Genomic DNA, 22,619 nt, shown 5'->3' with positions numbered 1-22,619 from the left:
ATTCCTTTCTCCTGACTTTATATTATTAGCTAGTAGATAAAACTAATAATACACCCATTTGTCAAAAATTATACGCTAAGGTCAATTCCTCCTTAGTTACATTATAATTATTCCTTTTCTGACTTTTTATTTAGTTATACGTTGAGTATGATTATGTTGAATATGTATTGCAGCAGGAGAGTTCAAAGTCAGGAGGAGAAAGCAGCGATTCAGGATCTGCGAATTTCTCCGGCAAAGCTGAAAGTCAACAGCCTGAGTCTCCCATGAGTAGCAAACAGAACCATCATCTCATGCTTCAGCATCATCATCACAATAATAACAACAACATGGCGAACTCAAGTTCAACATCTGGACTTCCCTCTACTTCTCGAACTACTTTAGCTCCTCCTAAACCTTCGGAAGATAAGGTACTCATAATCATCATCATATTTTAAAATTTCAATTTGCATGTAGTTGGGGTCATCATGAGACATGCATGCTTTGGTGCATGTACATGGTATGTAGGAGGAGTATATCATTAGGCCTCTCTCTCTCTCTCTCTCTCTCTCTCTCTCTCTCTCTCTCTCTCTCTCTCTCTCTCTCTCCTTGTCACATGGTAGATATGCATGCACATGCTTTTTCATATAGGTCTATGTCCTAACAAATCTTCCAATAAAACAAAATACATACACAGATCCCAAAAAGGAAACGGATCAGAGAAAATTCAGAATTTTGACCTCTCAAATCGTATGATAAATTTGAAAACACAGACAAATTTTAATTCCAAATAAAATAAAAGACAAATTTTAAATCCAAATAAAATTAAATCCCCATATAAAACGAAATAAAGCAGAAGAATCTTCCTCAGTGTTATATACTATTTTAATAAATAGAATATATGGAGTATTTTAATTTCCTTTTTTACTCTCTTTTCTATTTTATGTTTACTTTTTTTTCTTCCAAATATTTATTTTTGTTGCATGTTAATTAACCAATGCTTTAATTTTTCACATCCATTAATGTCATGATATATCTGCTGGGTATAGATGCATAAATGTTTCATAAATTTCTTACATGAATTCATATCGCTTAGATTTAAACATTTAATACATGATGTTTTCCTTCTTGTCTCTATATATGAATATTAATCACATGACTGGACTACACTTATACAATTAATTTAATTTCTGTTTTCTTTCTTTCTTTTTCACTGAATTCAATTTCTATTTTCATCTTTGTTCTCTGACATTGCAGAGAAAGGCTACAACTTCAGGCAAACAACTTGATGCTAAGGTACTTTAACGTTCATCATCATTATTTTCTATACATTTATTTGACTCCCCCGAGGAGACATATGTATGTATACATAAATACCTTTTCGTAACCTCAAATTATATGTAGTCGTAATAGTATAATTCGTTAACTTCTTGTTTAAAACTGGATTGATTTAGACACTGAGACGTTTGGCCCAAAATAGAGAAGCTGCTCGCAAAAGTCGTCTTAGGAAAAAGGTAACCATATCAATACCATATACATGACATATTCATTACTATTTTTGTCGAATAATATTGGGTTGCATATAAACAATGCTTTTTCTTTTTCTTTAATAAACACATCAAAAATGCTATTGCTATTACTGTAACATAGGCATTGGTTTTTTTGGGGAATCGCTGCTATATCTATGCATTTACTTCTATATCTACCATTTACCAGCCTTCTATAATAATTCATTTATGAACGTGTAGTTTCCATGCACCCATCATTACGAAAAATCAAATTTTTAGAATAATTCTATATGTTTGATATATTGATATAGTATATATTAACAAACGTGTACTTATGGCATGAGTAGGCGTATGTGCAACAGCTAGAATCAAGTAGGATAAAGCTTTCCCAGTTGGAGCAAGAACTTCAGCGTGCTCGTTCTCAGGTTGATTTTTAAATTATTTATTTTCTTAGAATATAATCCTTCCTTTTTGTTGTAAAATAATACTATATTTTTACTTTGTCACAACCTGTGAATTGTTGAGATACTTAATTTGGCTATCAAAAATGTATCTTTGTGGAATTTAATATATTTGTTTATGTCGATGGTAGGGGCTGTTCATGGGTGGTTGTGGACCATTAGGACCTAACATCACTTCCGGTACTGAAACCTAAAACACCAATTTGTATAGCACTATTTTATTAAAATACAACAACAATGATTAATTTACTATTAACAACTTTTATGTTTTTAAAATGAACGTACGTATAGGAGCTGCGATGTTTGACATGGAATATGGGAGGTGGCTAGAGGATGATAACCGGCATATGTCGGAAATTCGAACCGGTCTTCAGGCTCATTTATCGGACAACGATCTAAGGTTGATCGTAGACGGTTACATTGCCCACTTTGATGAGATATTCCGATTAAAAGCCGTGGCTGCTAAAGCTGATGTGTTCCACCTCATCATCGGAACATGGATGTCCCCAGCCGAACGATGTTTTATTTGGATGGCTGGTTTCCGTCCATCTGACCTAATCAAGGTTCGATTTCTTCTTCTCTTGTTTGGCATATTTCTTATGTCTCGATTACTCCAAGTACTTAAGTTCTAGGTTTTACGTTTGCATGTGAATTAATACATTAAAAAGTTATTTTATATAATTATACTATGTTTGAACCGCAATACACCGCGAGACTATTTTTGTTTTTATTCTGTTTCTAAAACATTTAAATATTTTAGTAAATATATGTACATTTATTTTTGAAATAATTATCATTAATATTAGTTATGTTTTTCTTTAAATATTTTATAAGTTAAAAGATTTATACCATTAAAATATTAATAAATGTATGTACTGAAACAGTTGCGGATATGTATATACTTTCACGGGTTTCATAGGATGGTTAATTATTTTATCAGTTAAAAATCTATAATATATGAAATAAATTAATATTTTAGCGTTAGTTCAAACCCGTAATGTCATGTCGGTTCTGGAACAGATTTAATGACTTTAACCCGCAAAAAAGTATCCTACAAAACCCATAGGAGTATATAGTCTGCACACATATGTCCCGCTTGAGTTTACAGGATTAGGATATGTGAGCATTTTACTAATTTAATTCTTCTAGTTTTGTTTTAACCCGCCATGTGAGGTCTGACCCGCAACAGATTTAATGACTTTAACCCGCAAAAATATTATTACTTTGATTAAGAAGATTTTTTTTCAAGTTTAAGAAAAGTTATATTTATTTAATTAATTATCAAATTAGTATTTAATGCAAATAGTAGTGGTTCCGATTTTTTTGGAAAGTTAGGATTATGGGGGAATAATTGTTTACAAAAATCAGAAACTTTATCATAATTTAATAAATTGTAAATTAATAAATCAAAAAATTTAATACAATGACAGTCTTGTAAATAGGTGACAAGATCAGGATTTATTTGCTAAATGTACTTGAAAAATGTATATATAGATTAGAAAATGGTTGCAAAATGTAACGCAAAATAAAAAGAGAAAATTAATGGGGGATCTTTTCTAATTAATTAGATTTTGGTGTCACAAATGGACTTATTGACGGAGCAACAACTGATGGGAATATATAGCCTACAACACTCGTCGCAACAAGCAGAGGAAGCTCTCTCGCAGGGTCTCGAACAACTTCAGCAATCTCTCATCGATACTCTTGCCGCATCTCCAGTCATGGACGGAATGCAACAAATGGCCGTTGCTCTCGGCAAGATCTCTAATCTCGAAGGCTTTATCCGCCAGGTTCCATTTTCTCACCTATCTTTTTTTTTACCTTATTTGCTTTCATCTACTTCTATATATGATTTTTCATTCGCATTAAACTTACATTCTACATTATTACGTAATGATGTTTATAGAACACAACATATTATAGTAGTGTTTTTAACGCAAAACGAGAGAGAAATAACCGTGTGGAATATAAAAAAAAGTGACCTAACTATATAATTATAGATAATATCATATATACATATATAGAAGAATGGAGAATTTTGATGTGTTTCTCTTGGAAATATGTTAGGTGTGAATATAACATTTTGGGAGCATCCGAGCATGTATATACTATAAGACATACAGATGTTTTAAAATGCGGAAATACGTGCATATATTCAGCGTACATATATGAACAAACGTCGTATGTGCTGGCTGAATTTGTCTAATAAGAAAAAATAAATAATTTGATAAAATGTTGCTTTCACGTATATATTGTCTGTTTCTGGACTATATGCTCAATTGGCCATGTCTTTTCAGCTACTTTTTTTCTCCTGTCATATAATAATATATGTTGTTTTTAGTCTTATTTTTAATTAGTCCAAGAGCCAAATTTCTTTCACCAACTTGTTTTTTATATTATAAATAGCTGAAAATACAAAGAGAATATGTTTAAAGCATTATCCATCTCTTTCAAAGTTTTGTTTTGACGAACTCAATAATATACATATAATATTTACTTGTTTTCAAACATTCGGATCAATTTTTTTTTTAATTATATCACAATTACAAGTTATTGACTTTTGTAATACCCATTATCCCCACCATGGTAGTAGGTATGCAATTATCATTATCATATTTTAATATTGTTATCAGATGAAATAGTGGTCAGTTTAAAATGTAAAGATTAATTAACTGTGATTACTTATTGATTTTTTTTGAATTGTCTATTCTTAATATAACTGAAGGCTGATAACTTGAGGCAGCAGACCGTTCACCAGCTGCGACGGATCTTGACAGTCCGACAAGCCGCTAGGTGTTTTCTAGTCATCGGAGAGTATTATGGAAGGCTCAGAGCTCTTAGCTCTCTTTGGTTGTCTCGGCCACGAGAGTAAGATGCACATTCATAACGCATATTTTACATTTCATTAATATATAATTAATGCTGCAATATTAATCTGATATTGGAAATCATTAATGTGAATATAGGACACTGATGAGTGATGAAACATCTTGCCAAACAACGACGGATCTGCAGATAGTTCAGTCATCGCGGAACCACTTCTCCAATTTCTAAAATGAAAAATGTAACTTTTTAATAACTAAAAAATGGCCCAATTTCATTGTCTGTCTTAAATTTCACTTATTTCGTTATAAGTTGTACTAGAAAATATAGGATCTTCGTAATCGTTTCGCCCTTTTTAATTATAGTTTTCCGCTACTATATAAAATTAACGTACGTACGTACGTACCACGTAAATGGAACCGATTTATGTGCGATTAAATGATGCATTCGGAACGACAAAAGAAGCACTTGATTACGATACGACCCATATGTATGATTAACGGGCCTTACATGGGCCAGACGCTGCTTTCTGTGACTTATCTCTTCTCTCTATCTATCATGTAAGTTTTTATTTATTCCAGATATTTCTGTTGTTTTCAATTTCACATCGAATCCGATTATAGAAATTAGAAACGTAGAGTAAAAGTAACACATGAAATACATGGGTGCATTCTAAATTCTCTAATCGGAAGAAAAAAAACAAAAGTTGTACCTTCATGTTGACAAAGCAAAAAAAGTCGGACCTTTTAATTCCCACTCTTTTCATTCTCTTTGTTTACTGTTTCAAACTCTTTTAACACGGAGCAAAAATATTAGTACAAGTGGTTCTGTTCAGAAAAGTCCAACTTCATTATCCAATAGAGAGAGATCATTAATTAGGTTTTTTTTTGAAGAAGGTTTCATCAGATCAGATCTTTTTGTGTCAATGGAAACAGCAAAGCGTAGAACGATGTCATCAATCGTAGCCAAGCTCAGCTCTGTCTCCGAACAAATCAGAGCCGCCGCTTTAGCTGAGCTTAGACTCATCTCTAAACAAGATCCTGACAGCCGTCTCATCATCGCCGACGCTGGAGCCATCCCTTACCTCGCCGAGACTCTCTACTCTTCGTCTCACTCTTCCCAAGAAAACGCCGCCGCGACTCTCCTCAACATCTCCATCACCTCTCGCGAACCCCTCATGTCCTCACGCGGTTTGCTCGACGCGCTTTCTCACGCGCTTCGTCACCACGACACAACCACTTCCCCCGCCGCGGTTCAGTCCTCCGCCGCCACGATTTACAGCCTTCTGATCGCCGAGGAATCTTACCGTCCTATCATCGGATCTAAGCGCGATATCATCTTCTCCCTCGTCCACATCATCAGGTATCCGAGTTCGCATCCCCGGTCGATCAAAGACGCGCTCAAGGCACTCTTCGCCATCGCTCTCTACCCGATGAACCGATCGACGATGATCTCCCTCGGCGCGATCCCGGCTCTCTTCTCGCTGATCGTCAAGGACTCGCGGTGCGGGATCGTGGAAGATGCGACGGCGGTTATGGCGCAAGTCGCTGGATGCGAAGAGAGTGAAGACGGTATGAGGAGAGTTTCGGGAGCCAACGTGCTCGCGGATCTGTTGGATCCTTGCACTGGCTCGACCCTACGGATCAAGGAGAACGCCGTCGGTGCGCTTCTGAATCTGGCGAGATGCGGAGGGGATGAAGCGAGGTCGGAAGTTGCGTCGGCGGTTGCGTCTGGTGCTGATGAAGGAGCCATGGAAGGGATCGTGTACGTAGCTGAGAACGGTAGTGTGAAAGGAAGGAAGAAGGCGATTGATCTTTTGAAGCTCGTTAATGGCGGCGATTCACGTTTTGACTATCTGATCAATGAAGTTAATCCAAATAGCTTAAGCATCTGATTTGCACACAGTCTTGTTTGTGTTACTACTAATTACCATTCATTGTACACTTTGAACATATATCAATCAATCAAACACATGACCCGTTACAAATCAGTTTCTTTTTTTTTGCTGTACATGTTTTCATCTAATGGTGTTGTGACTTGTGTGAGTTCAAGAATCCAATAGTGAGCGTAGAATTGAATCGCAAACGCCATCGTAGTGCACGACTAGATGTCCGCCTTGTGGGATTTCGTGGTAGTTGATCAATGGTTGCTTCTGCAAGATGCATCTTTGAAGTTGGAATGGAACAACTTTGTCTTCCTTCCCATGCCAGATGTGAATGCAGCTCTCTTTACTAATGTTTAGATCTGCAGGTTCGAAGTCCCATTGCCCGAAACAAGCTATGAAATCGTCTCTTAGTGTGTCGAAAACATTTCTTTCCCGTAGCGAATCCTGTATAATGTTTTAAGTTGTGTACCAAAATGATCAAACAACTTCAAATTTGCAATTCAAGTTGGATGGAGTTAAGTTAGGTAGTGACCTTAGTAAGCATGGGGAAACCAGTAGTTCGCTTAAGGACCTCCATGTCATGGCTGTTGAAGTAGACCGGATTGCTTTCAAGAACTGAACTAGTTGATGGGAAGAGCTTTTGAATAACCCACCAATGTAACAGTCCTGGTGCATATTTCGATATCCTCAAACCCCATTTGATAATACCTCTCCTGTAATCTTTCTTGATTAGCTTCTTAGGAAGCGAGGGCCACCGATAATTTACCACCGGAGCAACAAAAGCCACGCCAGATAGCCTGCAGAGAAGACACAATACTCAACGGTTACTTAACTGTTCATATTCTGTTTAGCCTTATCCTCAAGTTTGGGTATCAAGAATGGTTAAATTGCCTGTGAGGAATGTGTTTTAGGCAACCCCAAGTAGGGTAAGATCCCATGGAGATTCCAATTAGGTAAAACTTAGGTCCTAACTCCAACTGATCTGCAAGTTCTGCTATGTCATCAACTTCACTTTCCAATGAGCGTTTCGTGTTTGAATCTGATTCTCCGTATCCAGAACGGTCGTAGAATAGAAAATACACCCCAAGCTCTTCTATTAGCTCCTGAAAAACTAAATCCAGGTGAGATTTAAGAATCACAATGATTATAAACAGAGGCTTGGAAACATCCAAACAAGATCCAAAGAGCTTTTTTTTTTTGTACATTTGAGGCTGAGAAGTTCATTTCTTTGGAGCTTCCAAAGCCATGAACAAGAATGATTTTGTATTTGGCCGCTTGCTTTGGAACTCCTGTTTCTCTATAAGCTAAATATCTCCCATCCCGAAGCTTAACCCTGTTTGAACTTGCAGAAGAATCCCCCATCAACCCTGATACAGTACCACTACAAAAAGACACAGATTTTAGCCATTAATGACTGATGCGATATATTATGGACCACACAGAATGAATTTGGGTATTGAAACTGGAAAAAAAACCAAGTTTCAGGAGATACCAAAAATCTAGAAGGAACACAGAACTGTATCAAACGCTTCAATCTTTCTGTGCACCAGATGATGATGATGATTGATAAAAAAGATGGCTACTTGAAAAAACAAAAAAGCAAGTTCCTTAGGTGTATTGGATTTGAAGGGAATAAAGAATTGAGCAAAATATTCCTTTTCTGATGCTTTGGGTAAACCATTCTTTAGAATTTTATCCTTTAGCCGTCTTTATTTCCATGTTTGTAAAACCTGAGACGCCACTGCCAGTTTCACCAATCTCAATCTTGTTTCTCCCACAAGTTAACCAATAAAGAAACTTCCCATGATTATTAGTATTACTTAGAAACAGCATTTTTGACAAACTGTTCTTTTTGAGATTTTCGAATATTCCTTATCCCAATCCTTGAAGGTTCTATCCCCAAAATCTTGGATGCCATGTCAAATAACCGGTATTTTAATTTGGTAAAGGTCATTTTCATATCACTGTAAGAAGGTATTAATAACAAAATCAAAGGAAACTGAAATGGGTTTAAAATGAAACGTTCCCCTGTTTCGCTGGTGTGAACCTGTCGATCTCTTGCGCTAAAGTCCGTTGAGACGGAATTGTTCCATTCATGAACGAGATTTCCTGACGTTGAGCCACTCTTGTTGATGGACATAGGACGTGATGCGCTCGGCTTATCAGCTCTTGAACTTGTCCGTGCGCAGTCATCATATCCAGCAACCAAGTTTGTATCTGTGATTTCAGTCGGTATCTGTTCCTCAAGAGCCTCTGTTAGAAGCTCCTTCTGATTACAAGAGTAGAGAAACAAAGTTACTACTCTAGTACGGCACATCTGCAACTTTATCCTTCAGCAAAAGGAAATAAAATTATCAGAGTTCAAGACAAGAAAAACGAGATAAATATTCCCTGAAACGCTGAAACAGATTATTCACTAAAACAATGGATATTTGAAGAAAGATAATGCAGCTGTATGTACACAGAGCTAAAATCTTTTTGCACAAGACTCCAAACCAGGTGTACGAAAATGATACAAATTCATGTCAAACTCAGGTGTAAAATGAAATAGTAGGGAACTTTTTCATAAACGCAACCAGGTTTCAGTTTCAGACATTCCCTACAGGTGTTTGCAAGGACAGAAACTGCAACCTGAGATTTTGGAAGGTTTCTATTAATTACTTCAAGACAAAAACAGGGAGATGAAATGGGGACTGAGCTGATAACGGGCGCAACCTTTATCCTTTTTCAGCCTGCCTCAGTGACATCGTGATGTGCACATGCAGAATCAAAGAGCAGAGCTGAACTAGGGAAGTTTTTACATTTGCTAACTCAACTCCAAGACTTTGCAACTCGGTGCTAAGTCTCAGCACAAGAGCAGGGAGCATAAGAAGGATCAGAAAACATAAGAGAAAACGCTTAAAACCGAAGTTGTAAAAGTATGAGTGAAAATGGTCTAGCTTCCATATTCGGAAATTTTCTCAAAATTTGAAAAGAATGTGTCACAAAAAATAGTGAGCCTGTGCTACTTGGAAAATATAACAAAGGGGGCAAAAAAGCGTAGCAAAGGTAAACCAAAGGTAAGCAAACTGGAAAAGTGGAGTAAAAAATTGAATTTGGATGTAAATCAGGATAGCAAAAGGTGAAACTTTCCAGCATCCTTCAATTTGAAATAATGTGCTCACTTAACAGAGGCCTAATTTGAAAATTTGACACTATGATTGTCCTCCGAGCTCAATGAAGTAAATCTTGTATGCTTGCCACAATAATCCTTATCTTGCTGTTGTTTCTTTGGTGAAAGGATGCGATACTTCTGATGCAGTTCAGTCAGCAAGATCTTCAGTGTTTCGCCTTCTTGACTCTTGGCGTCTTGAATGAAAGATACATACATCCTATAAAAGGTTTTAAATCAAACACAATCAGCTGACTGAGAATATAATCCAGCCATCAACCAAACTTTAATTTCTACATAACAATAAAAATCAACAAATTCAAGGCGTAGATAAAAAATATCAAACTGATCAAAGAAATAGCTGGATTTTTGAAAACAAAGCTACCTAACCAGCCTAACATCAGCACACTAACTAACTCATAAGCAAGTTTCGATGACCCAGAAAACAATATCGTACCAAAAAGCTCTGAATACGAACACCAATGTTTTACTTGCTTGTAACTGATTTTCTGATCGAGCTTTTAACATTGTCCATATGATATAAGTGTTGAGATAGCTATCGAGTATGTCCTCACTAGGCCAGTAGAAGCAGAGATGGATGGAAAATAGAGCGTGGATGCTGCAGCCTGCAGCAAAGGTCCCAATTCCGAGATCATCAAAACAACCAACGACCTCGTTTCGAAATATTGCCACTTTGCAACTCATGCAGGGTCACAATTCTTCTAGCCCCAAACGAAGCGCAGTGAATGAGTGCACAGATCTACAGGACATCAAGAGAGCACGTAATTGCTAAAGATTCAAAAGGGGTTTACATAAATAATAAAAGGAATCAACTTTTCAATAGATAGGCTACGTATTGTTCTAATGAAAACAGTTTCAAGCTTTACCTTGCCTTCAAGGGACATAAGTTGGCGAAGCGACCACGAGCCGTCGCGGTTCCAGCTCGAGTTTCTGACAACAGCGTCATTAACAGAACGAGTCAGAGAGGAAGGTTCAGGTTGCACTGTCGAGGAAGAGAAACACAGAGAGAGAGAGAGTCGGTGACCACCGGACATCATCTGGAGTTGGCCGGGAAATCGTGTTGCGGTGGTCGTCGAGGAGCGAGGAGAAGAGAAGTCAGGTTACGACAAAAGAGTCAATTTTTGTTTTCTCTTCAGTTGGGCCAAGATGGGCCTTTCTCATTAAAGTAATTGATTGGGCTAACAATATTTATTTTTGTTATCTGTGTTTTTCTTTTGTTTTTTATGAGAAAAAAGAAAATTATGAGAAAAAGGAAAACATGAGAAAAAAAAATTAGGGAAACATGAGAATATAAAAAGGTTTTGTTAAATTTACTCACTCATGGCTCCAACGTCTATATAAAAATCCATTGGAGAGCTAAGGTTTTCTTCCCTCATATCACTAGTTTACAAATTTGACCACTCTTAACCTAGACTTGGTTATGCATGCACATTTTGTTAAGGTGTCCGGCGAAGTCACTCACCCGATTTCTATTGGTGTAAAAAATTGTTGCTTCTAATATTAGAGAAGACAGCTTTGGTAAGCTTATCGTCTAAGGCAAAGGTTCCGTCGTCCCTTGGTTATTTTCGTTTCTGAAGAATCCACCACTTGTTAATCTGATTTCAAAAAAGGACAGGTTCATATTTTCACTACTTGTGATGTTTTCTCGCGAGGAGAAGCACTCCAACAGTCAACTTTGTATTTGTCTTCTCTACGCTACGACCTGAGGAGTTATGACAGAAGGCTCTTGTGCTTTGACAAGTGGACGACATAAACTTCTACTAATGGTCCCATCCAGTTTCGGTAGACTTGTGTCCAGGCTTACCTATTACTTTTTGAGGTTTGATGAAAATTCTAAGCACATCAAAGTGCTCTACGTGACACACAATTTTAACACACCAGAAGCAGAGTATTACCTTTATAAATGTGATGGATTAAATATCTATTTTTTATTGACTTACCAAATAAATCATAAGCTTTTGTTGACTTTTTTAAAAAATCACAAACTTTGGTTGATTTTGTCGAATCAAACATGAATTTGAATTATCCAAGGCAACAACTTCGACGGTTTCATTATCCATTAATAATTTCTTTTAAATAGTAAGAAAAAATTGTGATTTTGTTTAGAAAGTCAATTCTAATGTTTAATAACTATTAACAAATGTTGTTATGTCATGCCTTATTTGATAAAATTAACAAAAGTTTGTGATTTATTTTGGAAAGTCGATAAAAATTAGAGATTTAGTTCACCAAAAACAAAATTCATGATTTTTTCCACTTGAAAAAAACAAGTTTTTTTGTGTACTGGATTTGATTTGAAGGCAATATAAAATCGAGTAAAATATTCCTCTGGGACCTACGTTATGGATTGTAGTGGCATGTGCCACTAATAACTATTGAAATAAGTAAAGCTTTAAAATTTAACGAAATTTTTAAGTGGCCTAGTGGCTTTAGACTTGCGCAAAAAACTCATGAGGTAAAGGGTTCGACTCCTTTCTATTATGAATTGCACCCCCTAATAGTTTATGCTGGGTCCACCCCCTCTTCACAACCTGTTCTTTTTGAGATTTTCGAATATTCCTTATCACAATCCTTGACCGGTTTTTTATATCTGGAGAAGGTCATTTTCATATCACCATCCAAATATCGGATAACTAAACTAAAGTTTGGGTTTTAAATAACAAAATCAATATATGATATCACTGTAAAATACTTGAACAAAAGAAACTGAAATGGGTTTAAAATGAGACGTTGACCTTGTTTCGCTGGTTGGGCATGAGAATCAATAACCGGAGATGACCTTCTTGGCATACCTTGACAAGATTCCTATGCTGTGTAAGGATGGCATTACTGTTGCCTAACAAAACATGAGCAATAAAGTAACTATCTCCTTTCTCATTTGCAAATTGCCACTCCTTCACCGTCAAGTTAAAATAGTCTTTTCCTGTTGATACAGTTGCTTTCACCTCTACGTACTCTTTCTTACCGCCTCTGTTTTCGATGACTAGATCGTAAGGTACCCGGTTTCGCTCTGCTCGTTAACCCATCTAACCAGAGCCTTCTTCCCGTATTTTGCAGCGAAGTATCTGTAAGCAATTTCTTCACCTTTCCTACCAGTCTGTTGCGCTTGTGCAGCCCAAGGTGTGCCGGTGTGAACCTGACGATCTCTTGAGACGAAATTGTTCCATTCATGAACGAGATTTCCTGACGTTGAGCCACTCTTCATGGACATAGGACATGATTGGTTCGGCTTATTAGCTCTTGAAGTCCCTGCGCAGTCATCATATCCAGCAACCAAGTTTGTATCTGTGATCTCAGACGGTATCTGTTCCTCAAGAGCCTCTGTTACAAGCTCCTTCTGATTACAAGGGGAGAGAAATTAAGTTACTACTCTATTACGGCACATCTGCAACTTTATCCTTCAGCAAAAGGAAATTAAATGATCAAAGATAAATATCCCTGAAACGCTGAAACAAAATTTTCACTAAAACAAGGATAATTGAAGACGCAACCATTCAGTTTAAGACATTCCCTACAGGTGTTTGCAAGGACAGAATCTGCAACCTGTGATTTTGGACTGTTTCTATTAATTAATTCAAAAAAAAACAGGGAGACGAATTGGGGTCTGGAGCTGATAACGGGCGCAACCTTTATCCTTTTTCAGCCTGCCTCAGTGATATCGTGACGTGCAACATGCAGAATCAGAGAGCAAAGCTGAACTAGGGAAGTTTTTACATTTGCTAACTCAACTCCAAGACTTTGCAACTCGGTGCTAAGTCTCAGCACAAGAGCAGGGGGCATAAGAAGGATCAGAAAACGATAAGAGAAAAGGCTTAAAACCAAAGTAGTAAAAGTATGAGTGAAAATGGTCTAGCTTCCATATTCGGAAATTTTCTCAAATTTTGAAAAGCATGCGTCACAAAAAATAGTGAGCCTGTGCTACTTGGAAAATATAACAAAGGGGCAAAAAAGCGTAGAAAAGGTAAACCAAAGGTAAGCAAACTGGAAAAGTGGAGTAAAAAAAGGAATTTGGATGTAAAGTGGAGCAAAAGGTGAAACTTTCCCGCATCCTTCAATTTGAAATATGTGCTCACTTAACAGACATGTAGTAAATATGACCACTAACTCACAGCGACATGTAGTAATCCAACAAATGGAAATGATGACATCACTTTAGCCCTTTTAATGTGAGCTTGTACTTCGGATCCACCCAAGTTGTAAGAAGACAATACTTTCTCGACAAACTACAAAAATAAGAGAGTATTAGAGAATAAAACCTACAGCCTCACCACACCTTACTTAAGATGATTCACTGTCAGATTCAAGCAAAAATCTAATGTAGGACATAAACAGTCATCCAATCACGATATACTCAACATGGACTTACCATTGACATGCTTAACTCTTTACATTTGTCCTTCCAAGTTGAAACGAACAATCTCAGAGCTCCTTCAGATTGTGTGAAATCAGCCTCATTAATACTGAAAACCTGCTTAGCATCAGAATCATCTGCTAATTTAGAGGGGTCTCTTCTAAGCAGTTTGTGAAAACCAGATTTTTCACGAATACGACTCTCAGCCTTTCTTTTCTTACTGGAGCTCCCAAGTTGCTTAATCTCTTCTGCAACAGATGGATATGGACAACTACTGAAACCGTCAGAACTATTAACATTTTCGACCTCATAATCAGCATTATCATCGTTCTCCGAGCTCAATGAATTAAATCTTGTATGCTTGCCACAATAATCCTTATCTTGCTGTTGTTTCTTTGGTGAGAGGATGCGATACTTCTGACGCAGTTCAGTCAGCAAGATCTTCAATGTTTCGCCTTCTTGTCTCTTTGCGTCTTGAATGAAAGATACATACATCCTATAAAAAATGTATTAATCAAATGCAATAAGCTAATGCAGTTTATACTACGAATCAATTAAGAACATAATCCAACCACCAACCCAATACTTGTAATCTAACATCAATTTCTACATACAATAGAGATCAACAAACTTCAGGCATAGATAAAAACTATCAAACTGATCAAAGAAATTGCTGGACTTTTGAAAAAAAAGCTATCTAACCAGCTTAGTATCATCAAACTAACTCATAAGCAGTTTTAAATAACCCAAAATTACGATACCATACCGCAAGTTCTGAATACGAACACCGAGCTTTTCTTTGCTTGTAACTGATTTTCTCACAGCAACAAAATTCAAGAATTCATCGAGCTTAACATCGTCCATATCATAAGTGTTCAGATAGCTATCGAGAAATGAAATTATCTCCTCACTAGTGATCCTCACTAGGCCAATAGAACCAGAGATGGATGGAAAATAGAACAAGACAAGTGGATGCTGCAGCAAAGGTCCCAATCCCAGGTCATCAAAGCAACCAACTCCCTCGTTTCGACATATTGCCACTTCCAAGTCATACAGGGTCACAATTCTTCTAGCTTTAACGAAGCAGTGAATAAATGCAATAATCTACAAGACATCAAGAAAGCACATAATTGCTAAAGATTCAAAAGGGGTTTTGTATAAAAAGGAATCAACTTTGCAACAGATAGGCTACGTTTTGTTCTAAGGAATACAGTTTCAAGCTATACCTTGCCTTCAAGGGACATAAGTTGGCGAAGCGAAGGAACATCTTGCATTTGCATCCCTAAAGAATCAGCTTGAAGTTGTGATTGAACCAATTGCCAAACCCTAGTCGAAGAAACGTTCTCTCCAGCAGAAATTAGCAATTTACGCGTCTTGTTGACTGCATTCTCAATTCGAATGACTTCAACATTACCGCCGGCGCCAAACTGCGGACGAGGGAAGTTGAGATTTTGCTGCTGTGTCTGGAAATTGTATCTAATGGGCTGATGGATACTGAAATTGGAAAACGCACGAGTCGCTTGAGGAACATATCCACCGTTCGCGGAGGCGCGTAAAGACCACGAGCCGTCGCGAGTCCCTTGCATTGGTCGGCCCCGGAAAAAACGACAAAAAAAAGTATCGGAGAAGAAGAACAGAAGAAGGGTTTAAGCTCTCTCGTCTATTCAAACGTGGAGAGTGACTCTAATTCATTCGGAGGGTTTAAGATGAAATGTACCGGTTTTTAATTTAGCTTCTGATAACTTAACCGGTATTGGTCAATAAAATTAAACAGTGCAATTTAATTAAATTGGTTCACAAAACATGACCAGAGAAAATATTTGATCGTATTTGAACCGCATGGCAAGTAGACCATATTGGTTCAACCGTTAGCTATAATACCACTCGTACTTTTTTGCGAGGTTAGTATTCGTTAAGGCTCCACCACAACATTGACGACACATACATTGAATAAACTTGTAGTTTCGACTTAATGACTACTGTACTCCCGTTTGTTTAATCATATAACTACTTTTCTATTGGAGTATTTTATTCCTTCAGGTATTGACTAAACCACGGTTAACCTTTGTATCTTTTCGAAGAAAAATTTCTTGTGCTTATAGGTCAAACTCCACTATCTCTATCTCTTCCAAATCTTCAAACTACTAAAAACTAAGTCTATATTAATTTAATTAAAACCTTGAATCGAAAACTCATACATATTATCAATTGAAATTAGTTTTAGGAAAAGAACAGTTCTGCAAACTAGTAGTATATATGATTGCATGGATTAACTAGTGGTGCAAACCATATCAAAATTGAATTAGGAATGAAATACAATCAATCAAAGTACGTAGTTTCACACCTTTTAGCATATACTAGCTAATATTTTAAAGAAAACGTAAATTGTGGATTCGAGTCCGAGCTAGAAAAATCTTACGTATGGGAAAGGTGTATTGTGTATATCATCAAGTTCGTGTAATAACTGCTACTTGGAACATCAAAAACGTCAATAAAAGTGAACGCGTGATTTTGTATCAGTTAGCTTTTTTTATCATTTGTCCCTAAAAAGACGGCTAAAATGATGTTGAAATTGTTGTTTTGATGTAATGATGAATTTTGTCTTCGCCGGTCTATATGCACTTAATAGACAATTATGACTATAAAATGATGAAAGGATATCGTATTTGTTGGTATAAGAATAAGATGATGTTAGAAAGTTTTAGTAAATGGGAAAAGGAAATGAGGGTAAAGAAGAAAAAACTAAAAGACTACGAGTCTTAGGATTCTCTTTCATTGAAAAGCCTTGTGCAATTGTGCGTTTGCTTTTCACTATATGGAGTAAGACCCACACCACATTTATATGAAGAAGATTACAAATTTTTTCCCCTTCATGTAAACGCGTAGACACGTGCGAACGTCGACATATCTACATATAATAATACGTGTTGCGGTAGGAAGAAAAAAACAAAAACTTTACTGACGACGAAGATTTTGTATTGGAGAAAAATATAGGAAAGAACCTATTTTGACGAACGGCTACGATACACACACCAGGTAGGTTGATCTATAATCTTTTCCTACTACTACTAATCTTACCCTTTTATCGAGGGGAGAGAGAGAGGGAGAGAGAGAGAGAGAGAGAGAGAGAGAGAGAGAGAGAGAGAGAGAGAGAGAGAGAGAGAGAGAGAGAGAGAGAGAGAGAGAGAGAGAGAGAGAGAGAGAGAGAGAGAGAGAGAGAGAGAGAGAGAGAGAGAGAGAGAGAGAGAGAGAGAGAGAGAGAGAGAGAGAGAGAGAGAGAGAGAGAGAGAGAGAGAGAGAGAGAGAGAGAGAGAGAGAGAGAGAGAGAGAGAGGGAGAGAGAGAGGGAGAGAGAGAGAGAGAGAGAGAGAGAGGGAGAGAGAAAGAGTGAGAGAGAGAGATGAGTTTGATGAATCCTTATGAGAATGGTTTAAGTTTCGAATCCCCAAGCTTCATTGAATGGCTTAAACCTCCATCTTCTCCTTCTGTCTTATATCGTATGAAGACAAGAGATGCTATATCAAGATCAAATCACCACCAGAGTAAGATGAACATGTTGGAACGATCTCTATGCTTATACCAACCACGAGAACCGCTCAACACCTCTATTCAATGCTTGCCTCTTCTAAACAAGCTCATGGAAAATAAGAGTCGTCAAGCCTTGGAAGATATTAAAGAAGAGACTAAGGATGATGTGGTTACTCTCCAAATCGGGTTTCCTAATTATCACCGTGGTAACTCGCCGGGGGATGACTCTGACACAACTTCTGACCATCAGAAGAAACCCATCAAGAGAGAGATAATAGACGATGGCGTGGTGCTGATGAAAAAGAGGAGAAAGATGAAGTATGATGAGGAGGTGATTGATTCTGATATGGAAGTCTGTGGGAAGAGGTTTTGGATACCAAGTCCTGCTCAGATTCATGTCGGTCCAATGAATTTTGCTTGCTCTATTTGCAGCAAAACGTTCAATAGGTACAATAACATGCAGGTACGTCTTAATTCTCTCTATCATCCTTAATTACCATATATGATTTGTTTTAGATATCTACGTTCATCTACAAATCTTGCATTATGTGTGTGTTAACCATCATCACTATATAGATGTCATAATACCAAGAGAAAACAAAAAAACATTATTATCACTGTCAACTTTACCTTTGCCTTTGTCCATTCTAATATATATTCATATATAGGGTATGTAATTCACTAATTTACTGTTATTTTCCTAAATAAGCAAAGAAAAAAAAAGTTGATAAATTTATACATTTTTGATTTTTTTCAATTCAAAAAGGAATTTACCCTTATTAATTATCGCAGCGAACAAAATTAACTTTTGTTTTTAAAAAGTCTTAGTTTTGTTTTTAAACACCATATATTTCACACACACAAAAAAAAAGTGTATGATAAATGTAATCCGTTATGTATTGCACTTTTTGAGTGTATATGTTAAAGCAAACGGTTATAGTAATAAGTTTATATAATTGTATGATCATGTGCATACATTATCCACCTACAATAATTCCTTATATATATGGACCATACACTTCCTTTTGTATGAGTTATGTTGTACTATAATCATACATATTCTCGAAGATATATATAGGTACACGATACATACAGAATACTGGAAGGAATTTAATTACATTGATGACTTAATTATAACGATAATTAATCGCGGTTGGTGTGTGATTCGTGTAGTATTAGATATAATCAATTGAGAGAAGGATTATATTGGGTATGTAACGTCTGGATTAGTTGAGAAACCTTCAAAAAATATTTTGACTTTTTCCATTGTTTGCCTTGCCTTTTGGTTGAAAAGCCAAAAAGCAAAAAAGAATAATCACGGAGTGGGATTTGGTAAAGTATAATTCAGCAAGAAACCAAAAAAGGGGAGAAAATAAAAAAGGCAATGATCATACTACTTTTACTGAATATATGCAATCGATTACTTGACCTAATGAAGATCTGGGTAAAAAGCCTTCTAAATCAAGTATCACTTGTTTCTATTCTACTTAGGATTCTCTCCTTTACCATATATACTAGTAGTATAAATTTACTTTGGTCCTAACTTTAATTCGAAATTAAAATCATTAAATCAATACCTTTCTAAGTAGAAAACACACATTTTTCTTACACATACAGAGTTTCTTAATTATTAAATTTGTGATTAGCATACACTAGAAGTGGAAGTGGACGACAAAAGTTTCTCAAGTTCTTTTATGTCCGGTTAAGTCTCATCCTATATGAAATTGAAAATGCACTCCTGAGCATGCATTTGAGTCCTTAGCAAATTTATGTCTTACATACGTACAGATTATAAATGTCGATTAGTGTCACATATATATAATATTAATACGATGATATTCATTAGAATTATAAAAATTTCGATAGAATTATACACAAGTAGAATTCTTATGTTCTAACGAAATTACATACGCAAACATGTACAGATGCATATGTGGGGACATGGATCTGAGTTCAGAAAAGGGGCTGACTCGTTGAAGGGCACAACCCAACCTGCGGCTATCTTGCGGCTGCCATGCTATTGTTGTGCAGAGGGATGCAAGAACAACATCAACCATCCACGGTCTAAGCCCTTGAAAGATTTTCGTACACTTCAGACACATTACAAACGTAAGCATGGCTCCAAGCCCTTCTCTTGCGGAAAATGTGGCAAGGCCTTGGCTGTGAAAGGCGACTGGAGGACACACGAGAAAAACTGCGGAAAGCTTTGGTATTGTACATGTGGGTCAGATTTCAAGCACAAGAGGTCTCTCAAGGACCACATCAGGTCCTTCGGCAGTGGACATGCTCCTCACCCGTCTCTTTCTTTTGATGGTTTCGAGGAGGATACAGAATGTGTCACCACAGAGTGAGAGTGATGTTAGATACACCGGAGAGACTGTGGAATCATCGAGTGACCGGTAAGATCTGAATTTTCTAATGTTGCTTCAAAACTATCCTCCACAAAAACATCTCAAGTCTACCAAAGAATTTCTATCTTGGAAAGGGAGAAATTCTTTGTTAGACTCGATATAGAAAAAAAAAAATATAGAAATTTACCAAATAAAATGAAGCAACATTTTAAAATTTAGATCTTTTTATTGGATATGGTTACGATAAGTCCACATAAAGCCCGGTGTTTGTCTAACAATTTCTTCCTTTTTTTAATGTTTGAGACATGGGTTTGAGTATTGGTGTGTTACGTACAATGCATGTGATATCATTAGGGTTCTTGGTTTGGTAGTAACATTAAGAAAGGAGGTTTATTATGCTCACTAACAAAAACTTCTCTTTTTACGAGGGTTGTATTTGTTGGGGAGCATATTGTGGCTCGTGTAAACCCCTAGTTATCTTAGTGATTAGTAGCAATTAAGTATGATCTGGGTCTTAATTAGGGTTTTCCTTATTTAATAAGGGTGAACCCCTATCTATCGCTTAAAATTTTGTGAAGCACGTGAATTTTCTGTTTCTCACAACGTAATTTGTATTAGAAGAGAAAATTGGTGTGCTTCACTTCATTATTGTACGATGTAATCCTCACTTATTAAAGACTCTTCCTTCCTCTATTGTATCTCTTTTCATTACATATCATGTGCTCTCGATTTGTTGTTTACAAAGATTCATGATATTGTGTTTTTGTGGTTGTTGAACTAATAAATTTCACGTTACAACAAGAAAAAAATGTTATATCTGAAGTTCGTAAGACTTGACACGTCCTCTGAACGATTTTGACTTGTATAGATTCCATTTGTATATCGTCGAAATTTACCATACATTTCATTATGTGTGTGACACCACAAATCTAAAAAAATTGTAAAAAGCACTCACTCCTTACCATTTTGGGAAAGTGTTAGTCTCCACCGCCCAAGCTCAAACAAAATCTTTGGGACTTGGGACAAAACGACAGTGCAAAACTCTTGCCAACAAGCTTCTTCGCTTGAAACAATAACACAACTCTCTGACAAAACTCTTTGATGGTATATATCTATTTTCAATGGTAAACTTGTACCAAAGGGATCTTGAATTCCTTAGGCAAGAACGGGATAGCCCTGGGATTGTTTTCCAGGTCACGATACAATCTATACTCTGCTTCATAGTCATGAAGCTTTAGCTCTGCTTTCTGATTAGTATGGTAATGGTGCTTGGTTGAATTCAACTTACCAAACCCAAAAACACTAACTTTCTCACAAACTCCAACCGCAAGCATCACAGCTTGCATACCTGACGAGTAGTGAAACAACGAGCCTTCATGGTTTTTACTCCAATCCACAAACCCTTCGGCTTTCTTCTCTTCCAAGAACTTGTTGACCGAGTAATACTTGACGATTCTAGCACACAAGACATCGAAACTCGGATCCGTGATAATCAGAGGAGCTCGATGCGATGGTTTGCAAACAGTATAATCCAAAACGTGAATGGGTTGGCAAATGTACATCACAATGGGAACTGTTTCGCCATAGGGATGACAGTAACAGCTCTGCCTTCTCCCACACTGATGCAAAATGTTACTATTTATGAAAGATATGTTCGTTTTCGATCCGACCTTTTTCTCAAACCTCTCTGTTTTGGCATTGTTCAACCGAATCACAATCTCATGCTTATCAATGAGATCACCGTATTGGCTAATCAGCAATGTTCCGCTGTTACCAACCACTGCACAAGATGAGTATCTTCCTACACCGTTGTGGGAATCAATCGGAACCTTGACTAATCTGATCAAATCTAACATGACGTTAGGTTCATAAGCTCTTCTCCTACGAGACCAAAGTTGTAAATTTCTCTTGAACTCTGACCAGTAACGATAAACCTGAGGGGAACGAAGCGTTACCGGAAATTTAGAAGCAATGTCTCTGCTGCTCCCATGGCGATGTTGTTGTTGTTGTTCGCTCGGTCTTGACATGGAGCTGAAATGGCGGCGGTGGGTTCTACGAGTGTTGTCGTAATCCGAGATCAGATCGACCTCTTGTTTGAACTTGAGCTCGCCGGGATCAATGGCGGCGAATTCGAGCAATGTCTCGTTGAATACAATCTCTTCAGTCGTCATGAGTCCGGAGGTGCCGAGCTCGGCGATCGCGGAGGCGAAGGAGAAGCTGCTTCGGCGAATCGCGACTCTGCAGATGAGTGTGGCGGCGAAGAAGGCGAAGAGGAGAGCACTAAAGAGAGGCCTAACGGATCGTTTCATCGGCTCCCCGGAGAGATAAAAAGTAACAAACGTCGGGAAGTTTCGGCGCGGGTCGGATCTTGAAGTCGGATCAATTGATTTTTAAAGGACGAGACTTTATTAGAAATATATGATCAGAAACTTGAGGGAAGCTTATAGAAGGAAACCTGAGTATGGTGAGTCCATCACAAGAGAACGTGAAAGAAAGAAGAGAAAGGTGAAGAGGGTAGAGTGAAACTGAAGTCAAAGAGACGACATTGACATTGTTGATTAAATT

The 22,619-nt window shown here is 37.1% G+C and overlaps 5 protein-coding genes and 1 pseudogene across 5 annotated transcripts in view; 3 read left to right on the top strand and 3 right to left on the bottom strand.

The window, feature by feature from the left end:
* LOC104739419 (transcription factor TGA2.2-like) overlaps nt 1–5,130 on the top strand; it is a 14,060-nt gene extending 8,930 nt beyond the window's left edge. Inside the window, exons 5-13 of the mRNA XM_010459766.2 lie at nt 174–407; nt 1,234–1,272; nt 1,431–1,490; nt 1,832–1,909; nt 2,077–2,125; nt 2,237–2,508; nt 3,514–3,735; nt 4,671–4,813; nt 4,912–5,130. Coding sequence (XP_010458068.1) covers nt 174–407; nt 1,234–1,272; nt 1,431–1,490; nt 1,832–1,909; nt 2,077–2,125; nt 2,237–2,508; nt 3,514–3,735; nt 4,671–4,813; nt 4,912–4,999 — 1,185 coding nt within the window. The 3' untranslated portion in view covers nt 5,000–5,130. The remainder of the gene's footprint in view (nt 1–173; nt 408–1,233; nt 1,273–1,430; nt 1,491–1,831; nt 1,910–2,076; nt 2,126–2,236; nt 2,509–3,513; nt 3,736–4,670; nt 4,814–4,911) is intronic.
* Nucleotides 5,470–6,762, top strand: LOC104739418 (U-box domain-containing protein 4-like). Its single transcript, XM_010459765.2, has one exon. It carries the CDS (start codon nt 5,694–5,696, stop codon nt 6,660–6,662), a length of 969 nt encoding a protein of 322 aa, XP_010458067.1. The 5' UTR covers nt 5,470–5,693; the 3' UTR covers nt 6,663–6,762.
* On the bottom strand, nt 6,791–10,951 carry LOC104739417. The gene is made up of 7 exons (XM_010459764.2): nt 10,692–10,951; nt 10,262–10,564; nt 8,146–10,024; nt 7,857–8,034; nt 7,545–7,756; nt 7,186–7,450; nt 6,791–7,097 (listed from the first exon to the last, which is right to left on the bottom strand). Exons 4-7 carry the CDS (start codon nt 8,013–8,015, stop codon nt 6,816–6,818), a joined length of 918 nt encoding a protein of 305 aa, XP_010458066.1. The 5' UTR covers nt 8,016–8,034; nt 8,146–10,024; nt 10,262–10,564; nt 10,692–10,951; the 3' UTR covers nt 6,791–6,815.
* On the bottom strand, nt 12,485–15,784 carry LOC104739415 (annotated as a pseudogene).
* Nucleotides 17,511–20,747, top strand: LOC104739414 (zinc finger protein WIP3). Its single transcript, XM_010459761.1, has 2 exons — nt 17,511–18,166; nt 19,629–20,747. Exons 1-2 carry the CDS (start codon nt 17,576–17,578, stop codon nt 20,052–20,054), a joined length of 1,017 nt encoding a protein of 338 aa, XP_010458063.1. The 5' UTR covers nt 17,511–17,575; the 3' UTR covers nt 20,055–20,747.
* Nucleotides 20,930–22,613, bottom strand: LOC104739413 (beta-1,6-galactosyltransferase GALT29A-like). The gene has a single exon (XM_010459759.2). The coding sequence runs from the start codon at nt 22,361–22,363 to the stop codon at nt 21,173–21,175; it is 1,191 nt and encodes a 396-aa protein (XP_010458061.1). The 5' UTR covers nt 22,364–22,613; the 3' UTR covers nt 20,930–21,172.

Source organism: Camelina sativa, chromosome 14, assembly GCF_000633955.1.
Source record: "Camelina sativa cultivar DH55 chromosome 14, Cs, whole genome shotgun sequence".
Classification (NCBI taxonomy): domain Eukaryota; kingdom Viridiplantae; phylum Streptophyta; class Magnoliopsida; order Brassicales; family Brassicaceae; genus Camelina; species Camelina sativa.
Note: the sequence above shows the minus strand (reverse complement) of the source record. Positions and strands in the feature narration are given on the sequence as shown.

Bases quoted from the DNA above. Each gene is read 5' to 3' on its own strand.
- LOC104739418 (XM_010459765.2), top strand. From the start codon at position 5,694: ATGGAAACAGCAAAGCGTAGAACGATGTCATCAATCGTAGCCAAGCTC.
- LOC104739417 (XM_010459764.2), bottom strand. From the start codon at position 8,015: ATGGGGGATTCTTCTGCAAGTTCAAACAGGGTTAAGCTTCGGGATGGG. The intron at 7,451-7,544 runs GCAATTTAACCA...TCTTCTCTGCAG, and splicing joins CTAAAACACATTCCTCACAG to GCTATCTGGCGTGGCTTTTG. The intron at 7,098-7,185 runs GTCACTACCTAA...AACATTATACAG, and splicing joins GTTTCCCCATGCTTACTAAG to GATTCGCTACGGGAAAGAAA.
- LOC104739414 (XM_010459761.1), top strand. From the start codon at position 17,576: ATGAGTTTGATGAATCCTTATGAGAATGGTTTAAGTTTCGAATCCCCA. The intron at 18,167-19,628 runs GTACGTCTTAAT...AAACATGTACAG, and splicing joins ATAGGTACAATAACATGCAG to ATGCATATGTGGGGACATGG.
- LOC104739413 (XM_010459759.2), bottom strand. From the start codon at position 22,363: ATGAAACGATCCGTTAGGCCTCTCTTTAGTGCTCTCCTCTTCGCCTTC.